The sequence below is a fragment of the Falco punctatus genome, assembly GCF_963210335.1.
Source record: "Falco punctatus genome assembly, chromosome: 1".
Classification (NCBI taxonomy): domain Eukaryota; kingdom Metazoa; phylum Chordata; class Aves; order Falconiformes; family Falconidae; genus Falco; species Falco punctatus.
The window spans coordinates 88,450,740-88,473,586 of NC_137580.1; the positions used below are offsets into that span (position 1 = coordinate 88,450,740).

General features: G+C 36.6%; 1 protein-coding gene across 2 annotated transcripts in view; it reads left to right on the forward strand.

Annotated features, from left to right (window-relative positions):
• CABIN1 (calcineurin binding protein 1) overlaps positions 1–22,847 on the forward strand; it is a 120,648-nt gene that overhangs the window by 19,043 nt on the left and 78,758 nt on the right. For both annotated transcript variants that reach the window (XM_080396011.1, XM_080396010.1), the window contains exons 17-26: positions 810–1,046; positions 2,396–2,549; positions 2,770–2,885; positions 6,421–6,582; positions 8,141–8,347; positions 8,713–8,858; positions 10,747–11,008; positions 13,142–13,402; positions 14,076–14,227; positions 14,765–14,943. In XM_080396011.1, coding sequence (XP_080252137.1) covers positions 810–1,046; positions 2,396–2,549; positions 2,770–2,885; positions 6,421–6,582; positions 8,141–8,347; positions 8,713–8,858; positions 10,747–11,008; positions 13,142–13,402; positions 14,076–14,227; positions 14,765–14,943 — 1,876 coding nt within the window. The remainder of the gene's footprint in view (positions 1–809; positions 1,047–2,395; positions 2,550–2,769; positions 2,886–6,420; positions 6,583–8,140; positions 8,348–8,712; positions 8,859–10,746; positions 11,009–13,141; positions 13,403–14,075; positions 14,228–14,764; positions 14,944–22,847) is intronic.

The window sequence follows — 22,847 nt, forward strand, 5'->3', positions numbered from 1 at the left end:
GAAAGTAAGGGTACAGACGAGCTCAGCTATAGGAACAATTTGAGCCTGTCAAGTTCTCTGGGGGAAAAAAAAGAGGTGGCACAAAAAGACTGGTGCTCTTTTAACTGGATTGAACCAAATCCTACCAGCTCTGTGCCATCTCCTGACCCAAGCTTGGCAGAGTAGAAAGAAGCAGGAGATGTTGCTATAATGCTAGCCTTATAGTTGCTATTTTGTTATTTATGAAGTAATAAAATGGCAGCACAAGATCACAAAGATCCAAACCCTGTTGCTGTAGAGCCTCTATTCAATTGTGTATCAGAATTTTAGACAATAAAAATGGTTCCTAAGCAGGTGGTAGGATGGGTGAGTGTCATGGTTTAATAGTGGCAAGAAGTGTGTGTTTAAAGCCAGTCTGGCGTGCCATATACTTGGCAGCTCTAGATCAGTATGCATGTTGTCTGCCAAAACATTTTGTTCAGGTTCTAGGTAGGTTAGAAATTAGAAATGTAATTTCTGTATAAGAGTAATGAAAGAGTCATCCCTTTCTTGAATTTTTTTTTCATCTTTTATTAAAGCAGCAAGATTTAGCGATGATTTTTTGTGAAATTTAGATCCTACTTGTATATTTGTTATCTAGGGTCCATGCATATCTTATTGTATTTTTTTAATGTCATATTTAAAGGTGTTCTGTTATCATTTCATTAGTTACATTACATTAACTGTATTTACATTATATCTAGTGTATTGCTTTGCCCTGCTGTGCATTCATTGTTTAAAATAACCCCCTTGTCCTTATAATAGATTTTTTTCATATTTACGTTCCCTAGGACTCCCTGCTCAAACTGAAAGATTACAAGCAATGCTTTGAATGCTCAGAAGTTGCCTTGAATGAAGCAATTCAGCAGATGATTAATATGACAGCAGCCTCTGCTAAAGAAGAGTGGGTTGCTACGGTAACACAACTGCTTACAGGAATAGATACTTCATTATCATCAGTCAACAGCATCCTGAAAGACTCTTCTGTAACACCAAGCCTTGTTCGATTAACAAACAACCTGATTCAGGTAACCTGTTCACTTGCACTAGGAAAGAGGTATTGTGTGCTGCAGACCTTTAGACATGATACAGCTGCTGTCTGAATTGTCACCCACTTGCAGTGACGTTTTGCGTTACATTTTTGTTGAGGGAAGATAAGTGTTACCTTTGTAGTCTTTATTTTCATTTCAGTATGTTAAAGATGCACAGAGCACACCTGTGCTAGAATTGGTAACAGCAGGTACCTTCAAACACCAAGCTGCCTGAAATAATCAAAGAGTGGTAGTAAGATAACTCAAGGAACAAAACTGTTTTCTTACGCTATTTGAAATGGTGATAGTGCAAAGAGTGATTGAGCTGGCTGGGTGCAGTTTGTAAGTTATGGCACTGATCTTGGTAGTGTGTGCTTTGGGCTAGAAGACAAGATACCATAAGCCTTATGAATATGGTATTGTTGCTTGCAAGTGCTGGCCAAGCTAAGGGTCTTTCCAGCAAAAACAGAGAGGGTGATGAGAAGAGGGCAGAAAAAAAAGCGATCTGTGGACTGTTTCTGGCATTATGAATACAGCTAATTTTAGCCTTTTAACTAAGGTATTTTCAAACCTTAAAACTATTGAATGAGTATTTTTCAATCCAAGTAACAAATGGCAGGCTCTCAGTTCTTAAGAAGCTAGTGTAGTTAATGTCAAAATTTAATGTGCTTGCAACTTCCAAATCTCCATGTACTTCAGTAAAAGCCAAGGACCTTCACTACTCATGAAATCATACTCTTATTATCTGAAGTTGTATGTGTGTCACTACATTATGGGATGTAATGGAATTCTGGAGAACAGAGTATTCATTGTAATAACCTAAATGGATTCTGTAGTAATGATAAATATGATTCTTTATCTACATAAATACCAACAAAAAAACTGTTGCATGTGTGGAAGAATGTGAGAAAAGTGTAGGACTTCAGAAATTTCTGGCACTGGCAATAAAATGGACAGTTGTCTATGAGAAATGGCAAGGCAATGGTTCCATGACACAGCATTGTGTTGCTCAGAATTTGTTCAGTTACATCATTTATATAGCACCTATTAATGATTCTAGTTGGTCTTTAACAGTTATTGTAAGACCTGGTAAAGAATTCAGGAATTCTTTGAACTAAGTTCTTCTTCCTTGCTGGGTTATAGAGAAATTTCTTGTACAGTAATGAGGCCTACTAACACTAAGAACTTATTTATTGGACTTTTACCACCACTCATTGTGAGAAGCTTGAGCCTCAACTTTAGATTTCCTTAGGATAAAATGCTTTACCAACTTTGGGTTTTTTGGGAAGGATTCATACCTGACGTTTATGTTGTAGCACTTTGTATAATGTCTGTTTCTTTATTAGATCATAGACTGCAGCATGGCGGTCCAGGAAGAACCAAAAGAACCATATGTCTCATCAGTGCTTCCATGGGTTATCCTGCACAGGATCATCCAGCACGAGGAAGATGCTTTTCGATCCCTTTGCTGCCAGCAGCAGCAGAACCAGGGAGAAGAAGGTGGGTTAGTTATTCACTTTCATATATTGGAGCCCAGCTCCTTACAGTCTAGCTCCAGAATATACATAAGAAAATACTTTTTTGTTGTCTTGTCTTGCTGGCTGAAGGTATGCGAACATCACTTTCTTATCACAGAGGGAACTTTTTGCCAGAAGCATTGGCTAGTTAGATTTAACTCAGTTCTGTGCTACTCTGCTATTTACCAACTTCTTTCTTCCAGTGAGTCCTGATACCCCTATGTTGCCTTCTTCACTCATGCTGCTGAACACTGCTCATGAGTATTTGGGAAGAAGATCCTGGTGTTGCAATTCAGATGGTGCTCTTCTAAAGTTTTATGTAAGTGTTAGATCGTAGAATAATTTAGGTTGGAAGGGACTTCTGAAAGTCATCTGGCCAACCCCCATCTCAAAGCAGGGAACAACCGCAGTTATATTAGATTGTTTATTGCCTTGTCTTCATGTTAAATATACACTTTTAAATACACTTTCCTTCTCCCAGACAAATGTATGAACATTTCAGTCAGTTGAATCTGAATAGCAAAGACTTCTTATTCCAGACCCTTCTCCATGGGTATGCTTTCTAAACAGCACTTTTTGTCAAACAAGTGATGCCTTTGGACAACTAAGTCTCTACTATAAAAACATCTTAAATGGGAATTAGTAAATGATCTACCTTGCCCTGAAAGAGAAAGCACTAGAGAAGTGTTAAAGTGATTATCTTAAGAGAAATGTGGGCCTGTATCAGCCACTGATCATGATAAAATTTCAGTTATTCAAATTCAGACTTGAGTTTTGTGGTGCTTAGCTTTGGAAGATGCATGTTCTACTCTTTAAAAATAAGCAGAGGTAATGTTTGAGGCTAATAAAAATTTCTGGCACTTAGCAGCATTCACCCAGATGATGGTGATATGGTAATTTGTCATTGTATATTCTTTCATGTGATGAAGTCAGAGGTTGTGTTTTATTTTTGGTAATGAACATATAAAAGTGCTTGCGCCTTGTAACCTGTGGAAAGGGAATACCGGAATACTGAATCTATATGCAGTTTCATCTTCTCCTGTGTCTGGTAGCTCAGCCACACCCCTGCCCTGCTTGCAGCAAAGGTTTACTCTGACGTAAATTCAAAATTTTACTTTAGATATTCAAATAACCTTTTACTTGGCAATAACTCTTAATTTTCAGCTGTCCTCTGAGAATTAAAGTTACAATTGTAAATTCGTAACTGTTAATGGTAATCACCCCAAGTCTGCTAGCTACAGAGAGAGAGGGAACATGAGGAATGTAAGGAAAAATAACTAGACAAAACAACAAATGCCATTTTTCCTGCTCATCTCTCAAATATCTTGCTGGAAGATGAGCTGTCTGTATGGATGGAGCATGCTTCCTGCTCCAATATTGCAGCAGTGAGCATGGCTTTTGTCCCCCAATCAGGTGGTAAGATAGGCAGGGTAGGAGTGGCAATCTTTGGGCAAGAGGTGTGTGCCGTCTCAGCAGTGCATTTCAGTCTTTTAAACAGGAAAAAAAGCAAGTGGGCTTAGCTGGGCAGTGCTCTGCAGGGATAGTTCAGTGGCACTTCACAGGTTCAGCTTGACTTCATTGAGGGTTATTACCTTCAGCCAAAAGAAAATCATGATTAGTTCTGCATAGAGCTACTCAAGAATCTCTTAATTTCCCTTCGCAGCGCTCCCTGGAGCTTATTAGCCACAGCTCAGTGCCAGACCCCATCTAGCTCTGTGTTTGAGCAGCAGTGTGTCTAGGACAGTAATTTAGACAGCTGAGAAGCATTGCACAGAGAGCCTGAGGTTCTGCAGGAGTCTGCTCACTCTGGTAGGGCTGGAACTAATGAACAGTGTTTGAACTGAAGCTGATTCAGTGTAGGACTATTAGATTATGTTTGCATCCTACCCTCCTCAGTCTCCCTGGTATTAGGAGCATAATACTGATACACCTTGGTTGCCTCTCCATGGATCTGCCTTGAGTCCAAAGGGCTTATTAGCTCTGATGCTGTGCTTCGTGAAAATAGCCTGTTTCCAGACTCGAGCTTGCCCTCAGATGCAGTGCTCTTAAGTGATGAATCTAAATTGTGTCTGTGTAGTGTGCCTGTATCCACAGCCTGGGGAGTCAGGTAGTATGCCCTGTGAACCTCGATAAACTACAGGTAACTGAGAGGTGTGAATGTATTTACAGCTAGGTCTTTGCAAGTGGCATCTGGTACTTTGAATAAAATCTTCAATTTTCGGTCACAGAATTGAGCACTTCTTAATAATACTAGATCATATTTAATTTTAAGCACAATAATGTAGTTTTTGGAGACAAGAGGGTTTGGAAGGGTAAGGAAAGAAGATAAAATGGAATGAATTATTTAAAAAGAAAAGCAGTTTTAAGCATGTTAAAAGTATGTTTTATAGACTAGTATGAAACGATCACCTCCTATAGGTGAACTGTCTGCTCAAGTACTTGTATTGCTGGTGGCTGAAAGTGGTGTGCAAGAGATGATACTAACATGTAGTTAAGTCTTTCAGCAATAGTCACAGTCTGGATTAAGAACAATTCTGAGATACTGCCAGGAATTTAAAAGCTGAATAAGAACACGGGAGATTGTTTTGAACACTGTTCAAGTGAGAATTCTGTTACTGGTGTTAGATGTGATTTTGTTTGCAGGGAGTATCATGCTTTTGTTACAGTACCCCGTGATGCTTACCTCTTCCTTTCAACTTATCTACATTTCTTGTAAATTTTAAACATTGTTCGCAAATTCTTACAGGAAAAGTAGTGGAAATAAGGTGTCTGCTGTGACTCAAAGATGATGGCTATGGCTCAAAATTTCATTGAAATGCCTTCTAGGAATTGTTTTTAGTGTTATTTTTCAGGGGTTTGGCTCTTAATCGCACCTTGTTCTTAGCACAGGTCTTCTAAGCAGAAGAGAATTGATATTTTATAGTTAATCCCAGCACTTGCAAATGAGCTTCTTACATGTAGAATGACAGAATTTTGCCTTGTGATCATGTTCAGTGTTTGTAGTGTCAGGAGAGTCAGTCATGGTAAGAAGGTTCTTGTTGCATGCATCATATGCATAAACAATTGAGTTTACAATCGTAGATGTTGAAAAATGATAAATAGTGATAAACAGGCAGCTTAAGTACTGTAAATGTAATATGATGAACTTTTATACAAATTGCAAATAGGTGAATGTTTTGCATTTTCAATTTATTACTGCAGAATTTCAGTTGATGAAACTCCTGAGTTAACCAGTGTGTTCAGTAATGGGTATGGCTGTTTTGGAGAGGTTAGATCTTACTGAAATGAATAAATGAAAGTTGATGCTTTCTGTCAGAGGAAAAATGTTAAAGGAAATGACTTATCAGTTAATAGAACTCTCTGTGCAATTGTATACCCCTTTTAGCCAGATTTTTATTAGCCATCCCTTCTTGCTCTGCAGATTCCTCTCCATTCCTCTTTTTCCATGAAGAGAAAATTGATGTTTGTGAATCAGGGCAGAAATTCTTCTATGCCTTGTCCTTATTCACAAAGTGTTTATATTCACAGAAGCAACTTGGTGCGTAGTGGAAAACTTTGAATGATCCTAACTGTGAAACGTTAAGCTGATATTTGATCTCATTGGTTAAAGACAAGAGTTCATGAATTAACATAGGAGAAAAAAAAAACCCACTTTATTGCAGTTGCAGTGCTGTTGAAAGTATTTGTTGTGTGAGACTAGTTCACAGAAATATGGGTAACATCAGCTTGTAATTGGGGGAAAATAGGTGTAGTTCTTCAAAGTGGTTTTCATCATCTGCCTTCAGACAGCTAGGTAACTTAATGCAATCTTCAGCTTGTAGATGGCACTTTCATTGATATTTGTGGTGTTGTAGGTTCAGGTACTACAAAAAGAACTTGCAGCATCCACTTCTGAAGATACTCATCCATACAAAGAAGAGCTGGAAACAGCCTTGGAACAGTGTTTTTATTGTTTGTATGGTTTCCCTAGCAAAAAAAGCAAAGCAAGGTACCTAGAAGAACATTCAGTACAGCAGGTAAGATATGTATTAGTTAATGTCAGTGGAATATCCTGAAGTGATGAAAGATACAGCCCTGGCTGGTTTTAATGTACCTTAATATATTTGTGAGAAAGATTACTTTTATTTCCTTGCAAAAATAATTTATTTTAGATATAGTAGAAAATAAACTAATTTTAAAAATATGGAAGCTTTTATGAATATAGCAGTCAGATATTTGAAATGAAATGCTAGTGTAATTTTATTCGTGGTAAATGAAACTATTGACAAATTGATTTTATTGGGCCATGACTTCCCTGTTTTCAACAGAGAAGAACTTTCAGCTGGGAAAAATTAGAGAGGAAAAAGGCAACTTGAGAGAAGAAAACTTTAGCAGCCAATCTTTCAGTTTATGAAAGTCAAAAAGTTCACTGTTAAAAATGGTGCAAGTAAACTATATTATAGCTTATTTTTTAATCTGTGATGGTGAATAGCTGGTAGGTGTTTATGAGAAATGTGTGAAATTAGTTGAGTTTAGGAGAACAACAACTACAGAGTGCCCTGGAAAGAGGGTTGTAATATTAAAGAAGGGGCAGAAAAAGCAGGTCAGCAATCCTCTGCCTTGAAACATCACTGATTTTGTTCAAAAACCTCAGATGATTTTTGCAAGTGTTGGTAGAATTCTGAACAAAAAAAGTTTCATACGAGCAAAACAACTGTCTAGTTTCTTTGAACAGACCTTTTTAAATACTCAAATACTGGTATTACTCATTGAATATTTGTGAATTCTGTCTCTTAAACTTACTTGTTAGAAAATTAAGGTAATGAGGAGATGACAATAACTAAGAAAAAGGGTAATATAAGGATTACCCTCTGCCCAATAAAATAAAGTAAAATAAAATAAAATCTGTTACATCTGGGCAATTCTGGTTGCTAAAGTTCTTATTGAAATCATTGACAAATTGATCTTTTTATTAATGCAAGTTCCCTGTTTTCAGTACAGAAGCAAAACTTGCTGTAAGGAATAAGATGAAAGGAGAAAAACATAGTCTACCAGAAAAGAACTTTTATTTTTTCAATTTATTTTTTTAGTGTTTTCCAGAAAGAGAAGTGAAGGAAAAATGAGGAATAAGTTCTGAAAGTACCTTTCTGCAGAGAGTTTAAGTTTTTTGAGTCTCAGAATTTTGTCTGATTCCCATTTCATTTGTTCTTCTTACTTGACTTTGAAATTGAAGGTGTAGAGCTTTTCTCCTCTGTGTCTTACCTGTGATCTCCGTGTCACTCAGGATGCTTGCAATTGGTTCTTTCTTATAAACAACTTTTCGGAGCAACTCTTCTAAGCAAGCAGAATGACTTTATTTTCCAGTGACATACACCAAGTTACAGCCCAATACCTTAGTCTTTTTAATCAGTGAGCAGTATGCTATGTTTGTGAACAGCATAGATTAATGGCTCCTTGTTCTGTTCTTTAATAGGTTTCCTCGAGACTAGTATGTATATTCTTATGAATTGGAAAAGCCATAGAAACTCATTGTTAGTGGACTTTTGAATTTTGGAGTTTAATTTTTTTTCTGCCCTCATCTACCTCCCTGTTCAGGTTGATCTAACATGGGAAGATGCTTTGTTCATGTTTGAATATTTCAAGCCTAAAACTCTTCCAGAATTTGATAGTTACAAAACCAGTACTGTGTCTGCTGATTTGGCCAACCTTTTGAAGAAGACTGCTACAATTGTTCCTCGAACAGACAAGCCTATGCTGAGCCTAGATACTGTATCTGCCTATATTGAAGGAACATGCAGCAAGGTATAATCAATTAATTGCTTCTAAAAAAAAAACTAACATAAATTATTGCTGTTACTTTTATGTTGACTTTGAGATAGTTGGAGGAATGATTTATTCCATAATGTTGGATTTTCTCAGGTAATTGCACTTAAACAGGAATGACACCACCAAAGCTTTTAGTCTTGGAAAGGCAAGATACAATACTCATTAATATGGAGTCATTATGAGATATTTGTTAGTGTTTATAAGTGCTCTGTGTATCTCTGGAATGCTTTCACTGTCTTCGTACTGAATACATTAATATTCTGTGATGAGAAAGCTACTTTCACTACAAAGAAGCAAGTGTGTAGCTCATTTAATATGAACCTTTATTTTTTTATTTTCAGGCACCATCTCTCCCAGATGGTGCGGACTGTTCTCCACCAGTTGTGTCTGAGTTGTACTATCTTCTGGCAGACTACCATTTCAAGAACAAAGAACAGTCTAAGGCCATTAAATTTTACATGCACGACATTTGTATTTGTCCAAACAGGTCAGTATTATTGAATTGTGCTGCACATTGTTCATTCTTCTCCCTTCTTTTAGTACTGAAAAGGAGACAACAGAAGATACTTATTTTGGTTTAAGGATTTTTTTTAAAAAAACAACTTGTCTGCAATCCATTATCACAGGTCGATTGTATAATTAAAAGCATCTCTAAAACAACCCAACAAACAAAAAACCCCTGAAAACCTAGTATTAAATATTTGATTGTTTTGAAATTAAAACCAAAAAATGAAATACGGGGGGAAGCTAAATCAAAGTCAAGAATAACTGGCAAGGGTGAGGACCAAATCAGTATTTCTTTTTTTCACCTTTTGTTCTTTGTTTTGGCATGTTCTTACATGACAAGGAATGTGAAATATTACTGTTTAATAGCATAGCTATAGCACAAATAACATTCTTTAGCAGATTAACTGTTTAGGCTGACCTCTTTCTAAATGTATGGTCTTACTGCTAGAGAACTACCCAAAGAATACAAGCTCAAGTAAAGTAAAGTGGTAAAAACACCTTGTTTTATGGTAATGTACAACTTGCTGAAATACCACCAGGTTTAAGCTCTCTCATCTTAAAAATAAAGCATATTTTGAATACCAGTCATTTGAAGGGAAATTAAATAATCTTTAAATTTACTGATTAAGTATAGGGTTTGCATATTAGGTGCTAGCTATCATTTTAGTTCTCCTTGAAGCTGATAGATCAGGGTCAGTGACAAAAACCCTAGTTTGATAGACTTGAGACAAGAAAACTATTTCTAAATCCAGTCACATAACAGAGACAAAAGGGAGGGTGAAAGCACAGAGCAATTTTACATTGGAAACCTACAGAGGAAATAGCTGTAGTTTAACGTTATTGAATCTTCTAGTCTGGGACCTGTGATTAGCAGATTGCTAAAACTTTTGTTGGAAGCCGCATAAAGAAATTACCACCCCCACCTCCACCCCATTTTTCTGTAGTTTTGATACTTTAAAACCTAAATTCATAAATAAGTGGAATGCATTTTTACCTTAATGTGTGACATTTTGGTGCTCGGAAGATGCTTTATGTGGTTGCATATTTTTAGCCCAGCCATATGAGATGTTACTTCTTTAAATGTCTGTATTACAGTTCCCCATCTATTCCCCTTGGGTATCAGACTACTGAGGTCACTTGACCCAGAAATGGGTTTTCAATTGAAATCAGCAAGAAATTACAAACAAAAATGTGAGAACATCATGATTATTCTTTTGATATTAGTATCATGGTAAAATTGAAAAATTCCAGAGCCATTGACCCCAGATGTTAATGAGAGATTATGGAACACGGAAACTACTCTCCAGACTGCATTGTCAATGATCTGATAAACACAGGACTATATCCTGATCAGTCCCCTCAGTAAGCAATCTTTATTATTGCTCATCAGAATTTTCCTACATGAATGCATTTTGGGTTTTGTGATCTTTATGTTGGAAGATGATGATGATGATAAAGGCCATTCACAATTCAGTCCAACAATACAAAATGTCAAAATGGCTGTCTGCTGGCCTACAGAAATAAAGGGTCACAATGTTTGGACAGGACAGCGCGGTTACTGAGCAATCGATGGGAGTGCTGCCATTAGATATGCTATTTTTGCATGGCAAATAAACGTTGTTTCATCAGTTTTTCATGTGTGACAATTACAGGGGACAGTGCTTTATTAGGAAACCATTTTTAATAAAATCAGACTTAAGCTATACAGCCTCTGTTCCACTGTGAGGGGAAGAGGAGATGCAGAAATCTGTTTTGAGAGCACATAGGATGAAAGGAAGTTGCAGATATAACAAAATTAATCTTGTCTGTGCCATTCAGTGTAATGTTTAGGGGGTAATTGTTCATGTGTTATGTTCTTGCTTGCATAGGTTTGATTCATGGGCTGGCATGGCTCTGGCTCGAGCAAGTCGTATTCAGGACAAGTTGAACTCTAATGAATTGAAAAGCGATGGCCCAATCTGGAAGCACTCTACTCCTGTCTTGAATTGCTTCAAGAGAGCCCTAGAAATTGACAGCTCTAATCTCTCCTTGTGGATAGAATATGGCACCATTTCCTATGCCCTACATTCTTTTGCATCCCGACAGCTTAAGCAGTGGAAATCAGAACTCCCCCCTGAAGTTGTGCAGCAGGTGGGATCTAACTGCGAGCAGTTTGAAATTTTAAATATTTTAAATGATCTTGTCTAATGTAGTAATTTTAATATAAAATATTTACATGCTGTATGCCACTTATTAGACTGTATGGTTACTTAGTAACATTGAAATTCTAATATTCATTCATATAAGCTGCTGGTGTCAAGTAGTATTTAAAGGGGTTTTTTTCTTTCTTTTTCCTGTGTAAAATTAGTTTGAGCCCGATCTTTGAATTATCTTTCAAAGGTGACACAAAATTATTGTAACCTTCTGGAAAGGGGAATTGTATTTACCTTACCTTTCTGTAAATGTCATACAATGTTTCCAAGAAAAGGTGAAACATATACATGTTTAAATAGTGAAAAGATCAGGAGTTACTCTGATATCTGTGTCCAGATGTCATCTTTTGTATCTAAAGTCATCCTCCCCTTTTTCTGTTTTTGGGATGCTTGCTTAAACAAAAGATCAAAATGGGGAGATTGATAGAATTTTGATAGAAAAAGTTGTTAAAAGTTAATTAGGTCTTTATGCATGATGAGGATAATGAAAAAGTTAGAGGAGTTAGGAAGCTTATTGCTAAGCCAAAATGAGGAATTCTAAATACTCTCTGATAGTGAAAATAGTTGCTAGGGGAAATGTTTTGTCTGTCTTTTTGGACCAGCAAACTCTGATTTGACCATTCTGACTTACAAGTACTATCTAGTCCACAACTAGAAGCAGAATGAAAAAAAGAAGTGCTGCTCCTGAGCATCTGCTGCAATTTGTGAAAACTTTTTGTGTTTGAACTATAGAGAATGGTATTGGGAACACCATTTTTTTCCAGGAGAACGTATTTACAGCAGGGTGCTGGGTCTTGCATTTGAGCTGCCTATGTACAGTTAATGTTATACAGTTTTATTAACATTGCAATTCCCATAGATGCTTACACAGCATTTGAACACCTAAGAAGAAAGATGATGTAAGCATGCATATTAAAGGAGAACAAATGGTTTATTAAATAGTGTGTTTGAAATGACAAGTAACAATAGAGTTTTCTTTCTGAGGGTTATTACATCCAAGAGCTCCAAAACTAACTACTCAGAAAATGAAGTTACTACATTTTAGGCCCTTGATCTATCAAAAGCTTGGTCTTACTGTCTTGTGGTCTCTTGGCTATGAGGGACTTGCTAAAGAATTCAAGGGATAGTGCTGGAGTTACTTTGTATTGTCATACAGAAGGTACAATACAGAGTAGCCATCTGAAGTTGTGGATTAAATCAGAATGTTTATTTAGGACTACTTTGAATCATCCTTTTTCCAAGTGAGTATATTAAAAATGCATAATTTACTGAGAAAAGATCTATTACAATAAAAGATAAATTGGAACAATATCATCTCCCTTTAGAGATATATATCTTCAGAACATGTTTCTCATATACTAATAACCCTATTCTCTTTTCCTTACAAAATACTTAAGGAAGAGAAGGGTATGTTACAGTCCTTGAAGTGCCACAAGTGCTTAGGATATTGTTACAGCCCAACAATTTAAATTTATAAACTTTTTCAAAGAAAGGAAATTAATGCATATTTTGAACTAGTTTTTTATGTGACTTTATTGGCAGTTTAATTTATGCTGCTAGTTATAGTTTCTTTGGTGGGGCAGGGGAAAGGAGTATTCTTGCTATATTCAGCTCAAAATTATATGCATTGCAAGCAAGATAATACATTTCTTCACAAATGATAGTGGTCCGTAGTGGCTCTAGCAGATTTAGTTGCAGAACAAAGCAAATATTTTTTATTTGAAGTGTTAAGATAATTACAGCTCTGAAAAAGTGGTAAATTTTTTGTAGATGTGTATATTGGTTTATTTTTCAGATTTATATTTATATGCATATTCTTAAACTTTTGTCTTACTGTTTTGTTCTGATTATTTGTCAGCTGTTACTGGAGTGAACAAAACCCTATCCATAAACATGTTCTGTGGGTCATCAGAACGTATTTGATCACTTGGATACATTCTATGTCGTAGGTTGAAAGTGTTTTAAGTGATGTGCCTTGTTTATGCACTTTTACGTGAAGGAGCATATTTCTAGAATCTTTCATCCCAGCCACAGTGAATTCATGTATTCTCAACACTTTGTTCAATCACAGATGGAAGAGCGTCGAGACAGTATGTTGGAGACAGCAAAATTGTGCTTTACGTCAGCATCTCGCTGTGAGGGAGATGGTGATGAAGAGGAGTGGCTTATTCACTACATGCTGGGGAAGATTGCAGAGAAGCAGAAACAGCCTCCTGTTGTCTATCTGCTTCATTACAAACAGGCAGGTCATTATTTGCATGAGGAGGCTGCTCGATATCCAAAGAAGATTCACTACCATAATCCACCAGAACTTGCTATGGAAGCACTGGAGGTAAAAGAAAGTTAAATACATAGGCCTGAAAACCTTGTTCTCCACATCCCATTATCTAATGGAACACCAGTTGTTATTAGTTTGTATTATTAGGTATACGTACTCGGTGCTCTGCATCTGGGAACATTTACAAGGCTGACTTGGAGATTAAAGTGGAGCCTATAATTAAGGCTGGTTTTGTTTTAAAGACAGTTTCTCTATACGGTCTCAGTATTGGACAGACAGGCAGAAGTTCCACTTCTGGATTTTGCGCACACAATTCATTAGCCAGTTTTTGTCAAAATCAAACATGCATAGGTCTCACAAGCATCTCATACCTGTGAAAGCGTAAATTCGTGCATGAGCTGGCATAGTAGTCATAACACCTTTGCTTTCACAGTGTTGTCTGGTAAAACAGTGAAACTAGAACATACTCCGTAGTGACTTGCTTCCAAGGAGACCAAGTCTGCCATCATTGTTGTATTCCATAGGTTGCACTTCTAAAATTTTTACAGTGTTCAGATCTTGTAATTTACAAGCAACTTTCAAAGGCAGGAAAAGTCCTGTTCAGGTAAGTTTAGGTAACTTGACTGTCTTTACTAACTCCTGCAGTTTCTACAGAGAAGAGACTACTTGTAATAGGCTGCAGAGCTATGAATTCTCTACTGATCAAATGGACTTTGGTGTTTTCTAGGTATACTTTCGACTTCATGCTTCTATTTTGAAACTTGTGGGGAAACCAGACTCTGGAGTAGATGCAGAGATACTAGTTAGTTTCATGAAAGAGGCTTCTGAGGGACCGTTTGCCAGGGGTGAGGAGAAGAGCACCCCAAAAGTTGCAGAAAAGTGAGTTCAAATTTCCAGGAGTATCCTCTGAAAGCATACTTATGAACCACTGTGTAATAAACGGTTAAAGCAAAGCTGAACGAAATATAAAGGCAACAAGGTGATTAGAATTCTAATGTTTGCAGTTTTCAGGTATCATGAGCAGAAAGATTATATGCTACTCTGAGATCTTGTCAGTGATTTCCACAGTGTAGATGGGAAGAGAACAAAGTGGAACAATTTTGATCTTGTGACCCATTTTGAAGCCACTGTTTTTATTTAATAATAAAATTATTTTTTATCAATTGTTAACAAATGCAAAAGCATTTATTGTGAAAGATAAGAGACTTTAGTCCTCACAACTTGTCTCATTAACAACTACAAAATAGAGAATGTTTTACTATTGACCAATGACAAGGGAGTGACTGTACTAAAAAGCCATCATTTAGAATTTAATAGTAAGATTTGATTACTGTATTGGAAATGTCCTAAGGACATTTTGTTTTTTCTTTATGTCTGTAGTATATTAACACTTTTTTTTTTTCTTGCCCCTCCCAGGGAAAAAGCTTGCATGATTGATGAAGACTCTCACTCTTCAGCCGGAACAGTGCCAGGCCCTGGGACTTCCCTCCCCTCCTCCTCCGGTCCAGGTCTGACATCCCCACCTTACACAGCCACTCCAGTTGACCACGATTACGTCAAATGTAAAAAACCCCGTCAGCAGGCAACGCCGGACGGTACAGTCCCTGTTCTCAATACTGGCAGCACAGGGAGGTGCTTTAATCATGGGGGGTTTGACCAGGAATGATCAAACTGCTCGTTTAAAGGAGGGTGATGGGTCTGTGGTAACACGGGCAATATTGAAGCTCATTACTTTTATAAATTCAGTGCTTTATATATAAAATTAATGTACAGTCAGAGCTTTAAATACAAAATTCAAAGTTGTCACCTGCCACCATTGGCATCTGTCACTTAGTCAAAATGGGAATGTTGATAAGAAGAGTATGTAGCTGACTGAATCTTCAGTGAATTTTATTTTTATTTAATTTTTTTTCTCCAGAGCTAAATGTCTGTCTAAGCTGATTAGGAAAGATGGAGGTTCAGTCTTTAGAAGACTGGACGCTGTTTCAGTGTCTGTGTGAAATGATCAGGTGAAAATTTGAACTGAGGCTGAAACAAGACAAATTGTTAAAGGCAAAACAAAGCAATATTACCCTTTCTTGAAGGAGGCAGGTGGCAACTACTTTGAATATATTGTGTATCAGCACGAAGTGATTTGCATGACAGTCCAGTAGACTTCATCTTTTAATTTTCTTTACCATTTACAATGACTGGTTAGCAGCTCATCTATATAGAATATGAAGTGATATAGTAAATAATTGGCTTATAAATGCAGAAGGTAGGGTGGTATCACAGTGTTATTGAAGAATTTGCAATATACATATATAGTAGAAATTAAGCTACTATTTAAGTAATCTGACATTATTATTTGGCTAGGAATTTTATTCTGATTTTGCTCTTCTGGCCATTTGTTTATCCATCTGGATCTATGAGTATCAGCACTCAAGAAGGTGTCATATATATATGCAAATGGTAGAATGTGGCAGGCCCCACAGAAATGCTCTGCTTGATATTAATTTATTTCTAGAGGGTGGGCTGCTTCCTATTGTCATTTTCTAAAGAATGGTAATTTGTAAATAACTTAGTTGACATAGTTTTGAAACAAGTGTTTATATGCCTAGAAACTAGGCAATGTGAAGTTACTCCTTTTCCCCAACCAATAATTCTTGGTGAAACTGACAGAACATCCTTCATCTCTTTCACTTAATTGAACAGGGAAATGTTCATTCTATTCATGCTTACACTTCAATCAGGAGTAATTCATTGGACTATTTTGATAATATATGTAGCGTGTTAGTGTGAATGGATTATTAGATTGTTGATGTCTTTTGACACAGCAAACACAGAAGGGAGCAAATATTTGAATATTTTCTAAAAAATACTCCCTATGAGAAGCAGTTCTGCCTAAGACTGCATCTGCCTAGGTCCTGATGACTGTTGAAATGCTCCCAGGCAATAAGTTAGTTAAATATTCCAGTATTTATTATTAGTACTGTCACTCAAAGTAAGATCTTATGGGTTGTGCTAATTGCGCAAGGGGAGCAAAGTTGGCTGTTTAGCAAAGCTGGAAGGTGCAAGCTAAGGAACATCTACCTCTGCCAGGGCTGAAGTAGCAGTTCTTGGGTCTGCTAGCTTAGCCTAGCTAGGACTAAGCTTTGCTGCTGTCAAAGCAATTCAAAATGTCAGCTGCTGAAAGAAGTGGAGTTAGGGTGGTCTTTAGGAAGGCTGTGTGTAACTGTGGCAAGTAGAATTGCAAAGTACTGCATCATTCATATGTTTTTTAAGTTGCTGGCACAACTGAACTCTGGATACAGCATATTGAAGAGCTCCAGGAAACTGAAATATTTGCCTTGGGGCTGTTACAGATGGAAGGAGAGCTAACAGGCTGAGCAGTGCTCAAAAGTCTTCCACTTTTGTGTTATAACGTATACTGTGCTCCTCTGCATGCATTTGCATTTTACTTGTATTAAAATATATATTTTTGAAGTAAAATGCTCTTGACATCTTATGTATAATGACATCACTGAAGAAAACTGGTGCCTGCATTTCTATTGTACCGTTCCTAAAAATAGCAAGAAAATACCCATCACTTGACAACTCTAGAATTTTTTCTTTACTGTTCTGACAGCAAACAAAACTGTCTATATTGTTGTTCACAGAACAAATAATTTGGCCTAAATTCAGCCTAGATATTTATTCTTTAAGGCCTGGCAATACTTCTACTCTTGTATCAATATTGTTGATAATTTTGTTGATGTTGTATGATATAAAAAAAAGAGTATTATGTAGAGTCTTGCCTACAAAGTTCTTTTCATATGTTACCACAAGCAAACATGATAGTTCGCATTCCTGTCATTGCTGACCTGCAAGACCTATTTTGACCATTATTGTGTGCTATGCTTCAAGAAGATGATCCATGAAGAAAGACAAGAAGGAATTGGGATGGTTTGTCTGGGCAGAAGACTAAGGGGAGACAACAGTGTAACCTAAACAGTGTGGAAGTCTGTGGAAAGGGCTAGAGCAAAAAACCAGGATTTCCGTGTTTGTGGGAGACAGAACAGGTGATATTAGACTTAAATTGCATTTTCAGTATGGATATTAGAAAATAGCATTTCCTAATAGTACTCTAACACTATTTAGAAAAAAACCCACAAAAGTCGATCACTATAATATGTTCCTGGGGATAGTATAACACTGCAACGCTTCAGCTCTGGAAGTCTTTATAAAGTGGTGATACAGCAATCTGTCAGGAATGATGGAGAAGTAATTCATCCTGATGGAAAAAGGAATGGACTAGATGAACTCTTGCAGTTCCTTCTGAGCCCTGTTTTTTTCTATTAATTTTATGTTGTTTCTGGGGTTGTGGTTCGTTTTTGGGTTTGTTTTGTTTTGTTGGGTTTTTTTTAACAAGCTATCCAACGATGTGCCTTCTAGTGCAGCAAGTTATCTCATTACAAGCAGGAGGAAATTACTGTACAGCCAGACATCTTTTCTTTAAAATATTGGGACTCTCATCTTCAAGCATTCATCTGTAGATAGGTGAAGTTGTGAGGGCAAGCTTATTTTGGGTACATAATATTTAAATGTGTCATTATAGTTCTGTAGCTCTCCAGTGTGCTTTGCTGGTGGAAAAAGACCACCAGGATATGCAGAAATCAGAGTTAAAGTTGAGAGCATTGGAAAGCTTTATATCCCGTGAATGCTGGTGATATTAGTTTTAAGTCATATATTTAATGGAAATGGGAGAAAGGAACCAGTAAATACAGCTTGTAAAGTAACTAAACTTATTTTTCCTCATGGCAGCTGCTAGCATGTATCTCCTTCAAAAAGACAGAAGTATTGATGAGCGGCAGCTGTTATTTGCTGGCTGACTAGCTGCTGTCATGTGTAAAATAAGCAACTTCCTTTCTCTTTTCTTGTCCTTCCATTCAGCAACATCTTTTCCTTCCTTCTGTTAATCCTGTCTTTCCTGTCATCACCCCTGCCTGTTTTATAACCTTTCAGAATGAAAACTTACATTTGATAGTAGAAGCCTGAGGTTTAGACTCTTCTTATTTTCCAAGAGTAAAGCAGAAAACAAAAAAACCCCAGGAGTTCAGCAGGGATAGAAACTGTCATTACCTGGAATGTCACCATATTTACACAGCTAAATGGCCAGTGTTATATACCAAAACAGACATGCTCATTGTCCTCCTTTCTACAGGCTGGATATATGTAGTCAGTATGCAGTACAGACTTCAAGCAGTTTAAATTTACCTAAATTTTGTGCTAAGCAATAAAATTAGTATTTATTATAAAATAAAGTATTAAAAAAATTTTAAAAAAATCGGAATGAGAGATCAGTTTCCCAAAAAGTGGACTGGGAGATTGTTATGAGGGTTTTTTTGCTGTAATATGCTGTTGTGTTGATATTCAATTCCATATTATTGTGGTGGTATGCAGATGATGTATTCAGCATCCATTGCTATTGCAGTGTTAAAATGTCATATCGTTTAAGTCTTCATCCATGTCATGTAGTATGTTGTATATAGTTAAATGTAATGGTCCTTTTTTGTGTTTGTCTTTTTCTGATTGCTGTTGTAACCAATATTGCCCGTGCTGCCTCTAACCTTTATGCAAATCTCTGTTCCCCAGGCATTCTCTTCCTGCTTTTACCTGTCACGGCTTGCTTTTAATAATTGGCAAAACCTGCATGATAAACTCACTCGGAAAGGCTACTTGCTTCATGCTGTGGGAGAAGTCTCACTTCATAGTTTGTTGGTCTGTAATTCTGCAAATATTATGAAGATGCACAGTTTTTTTGTAAATGGGGATTCTCAGCATCCTGATGAGACAAAGGTGATCTCTGAGAAACTTTTTGCAACAGGTTGTCACTTGTGCCAAACTAAATAGGCTTCTGAGACAGAGTGGATATTTCTGTGCATAAAAAGAAAGTCTACGTTGCATTTTGGAACATTAAAATCTTACCCTTCAAAATTCTCTCTCTCTCTCCAGCCAGCTAAAATGAAATCTCTCTGTCTGCAGTACATATACTTTTCTGGCACATGGTACTGGATGTTCATGGGGACTGCATACTGGACTACAGGAATAATGAATCAGATCCAGCTTATTGCAGTATGCTCCATTTTTACCTTTCCCTAATTTAACCTCTCTGATTAGTAAAAATATCACACTGACATTTAGTGTAAGATTATTTAAAAAAAAATCGGCTAAAGCAATGAAACATTGATGAGATACTCTGTTGCCCTGCACTTGAAGACAAAAGAACAGCAATACAGGATTGCAAGTTACCAAAACACATTCAGTGTTTAGTGCAGCCAGGCAAAACATAGACTCTCATCTTTGACTCATGTTATCAGAGAACTCCCTTTAAACATTCAGAGGACTTGCTGTCCTCAAGACATTAGTTTGCTCCCATGCAAATCTCTGCAATTCTTTTGTTTTTAATAATGTGCAAGTGCCTTTTGATACAGAGCTGAATGTTGTCTTCCGTTATGGGTGGAATCTGTTTCAAGAGTGAGAATTGTGTGATGCATCATGTTTCTGCCTACAGACCAATAAAGAAAAATACTCATACAAATAACTAAAGAGAAGAGGGGGGATATGGTGCCATGCAGGCAGGACAGAGAGAAAGAGTCTATACATCCATAGCTTGCAAACAACCCTCCTTAATTGCATGAGACACAATTATTATTATTTTTAATAATATATAGTTATTCATAAGCTCTGAACTGTGCAGCAGGATTTTTCTTTACTGTAAATTGAGTTAGCATATGTATATAGCTCTTTAGAAAAGCTTTCTGTGCCACTTGTTTCTGATTTTTGACTTGTAGCTGATTGTTCATCACATTCCAGATATCTTCTTGTAATAACAGAGCATATATTTTTCTTCAGATATTTAAGACAGAAAAAGACATTATTCAGAAAAAGAGAGTTATACCCTGTTGGCTTTCTGAGCCTGTTACCTAGCCCTACATGCAGATGTTTCAGAGGTCTTCTCCCTCCTCCTTTTAATTTCAAAAAAGTTTCAAAGGATAGAAGGCAGACAACACAATTACTGAGCTGCATAGTAATTAACAGACAGAGGTGGAATACCTCATTCATACTGTCACCATGAAGCTGTACTTCAGCTCCCCTGAGAATAAATTATGTGGGCTTGTACTATTGGAGATACTACCTCGTCAGTGTATTAGCAGAGAGCTCTGTCTGTCTTAAGGATTGTATGTCTGCTAGTTCAGGTGACTTACCAGACAGTGACGTGTTGAAGTGTCCCTTCCCTTATGGTGTGTCTGGGAGAGTGCTGGCATAGGGTAATGGCTAGTGAAGTATTGAGCCTTTTTTTGTCCTGTTGCATTTTAAAATTAAATAGTCTTTTGGATTCCCCAAAGTTTAACACAACATTTTACTGTTAATTGCTAGGCATGTAGATGTTGTGCCTGAATGCTAATGGAGCAGTGACAATGAGATGCTAATGGCTTTTGCTGGTGTGGAAGAAGAGCGTGGAATAGGGATTTTTGAAGTTAACCCAGTAAACCTATTTAATTCAGGATAAGATTAATGTTAAAATGCTCTTAAGCATAGAATTAGGTCAAATGGACTACAGATACTTTTCTAATATCTAAGACAGATGTGTTTCACTAATGATAGTTAAATTATCCAAGTGATTAACAAGGTCTTGCTGTCATACAATAAAGGTCTTGGCAGCACAGATGCAAGTTCTTTCTTCCCAATAACATCTTTCCAATAATTTATATTTTTTTACTAATATAATGGAAAGTTAACAAGTTTATTCCTTTTAACCTTTTTACATCTTCTGTCCAAAGCTGCTTTTTTTCACCTGTTGACAGAGTAGGTGATGTAGTCTGACACAGATATGCCTGAAACGTCACAAGTTGAGTCCATTATGAGGGGAAAAAAACCACCAAACCAGTTGCTCTCAAGTGCTATTTCCTTAATCTTTAGAAATAAACATGAAATACTTAACTTTACATCAAACAGATTTCAGCTTCTTACGTTGTTTGAGATTTTCCTAAAACTTAGGAGTGATGCAACAAAGGAATGAAACAAAATATAATAATACCAAAGAGAGAAACTGGTGTCAGGATATATTTTTAAATAGGAATTTTGTTGTAGTTGCTTATGCACAATTTAGTAGACCCTTTTCCCTGTTCTCTTCATTTCCACTACAGATAATAATTTTGAGACATTAATACCCAGTTTTATTTTTATCTTAGCTTTCAAAATAATAGCAAAATGTATAGGAAGTGACCTCAAAAGAATATTAAGTCCTTGATTTATCATTTGCTTATAACTTAGGGATTACCTTAGCTTTTTGGAGAAGTTTGCCTTATTGCTATTGCCAGATGGGGAAACTAAGAAAATACCTTAGGTAAACAAAATATTAAACCCACTAATTGTTTAACTCTTAAATTACACTGAGTTGCATTAAATTGTCTTTAATTATAGCAGAAATTGTTAAAAAGCATTGATGTTCTCCTTGGATTCATATCTTTCAAAAGAACAGGTATCAGTAGCAATTAGGAATTTGGAATGAATTCTCATGTCTCACAGGCTGCAGTGGTCTTTGCCATGTAAGTTGAGTAACACTAATGACTGTCTCAACTACAGTCACCTTATCAGATGAAGGAAAAGCTATATAACACAATGAATGTAAAAGTACATGCACTGTGTCTGCCTAGTATATATATCAAATATATTTGTGAGTTAGCCTAGAAGAGCATAGTACTTTCATGTAGGAAAAATATGTAGTGTTCTGTTTTTTTGTTTTTTTTTTTTTAAGCAAAGTTAGGATGTGACTTGGCGCAGTTGCCATGAGTTCTGTGTTACGTATTGCAGCAGCTTTTTTATTATATTAAGGTGCAACTTGGGTAACCTAACAAATGATAGCTATTTGCCTACCTGTCTTTGAAACCCCCCAGCGATTCTATAGATTCTCTATGGAATTTTTTAACTGGATGTAACAAGCTAGAGATGGGGGGGGGGGAGGGCGGGAAGCAATTTTCTTGCTGCAATTAAAACCTATTGCCTCTTGCTCTGTACTTAGTGAATATGAAGAGCAATTATTGTATTTTTATTTTGGTTAATTTTATATATTTGGAAAATCTCCCTCATCTTTTTGAAGATAAATAAGTCTAATTCTCCCAGTGTTTTTCTTATATGCCATCTCGTTAATCTCTTGTCATTTTTTCTCCTCTCCTCTGAATTCATTCTAGTTATTCAGTGTATTTTTTTAAAATGTAGGTCCCAAATACAGACACCATAATTAAGCTTAATTTTCATTAATGCTCAGTAGAACAGGAAGACTCTTATGTATTTTTTGTGTGAAGTTACTGATTATACATTCAAGTGTGCTAGTTTGCTGAATTGCTTTTACAATAGCATGACATTTTGGCCATTTCTGGTTTGAGAATCTAATTCTTTACAGGCATATGTGAATATACGTGCTGGGATAGACACACACATTTTCTGCTGCTCATCTTGTTATCTTTTAGCTGCTTAT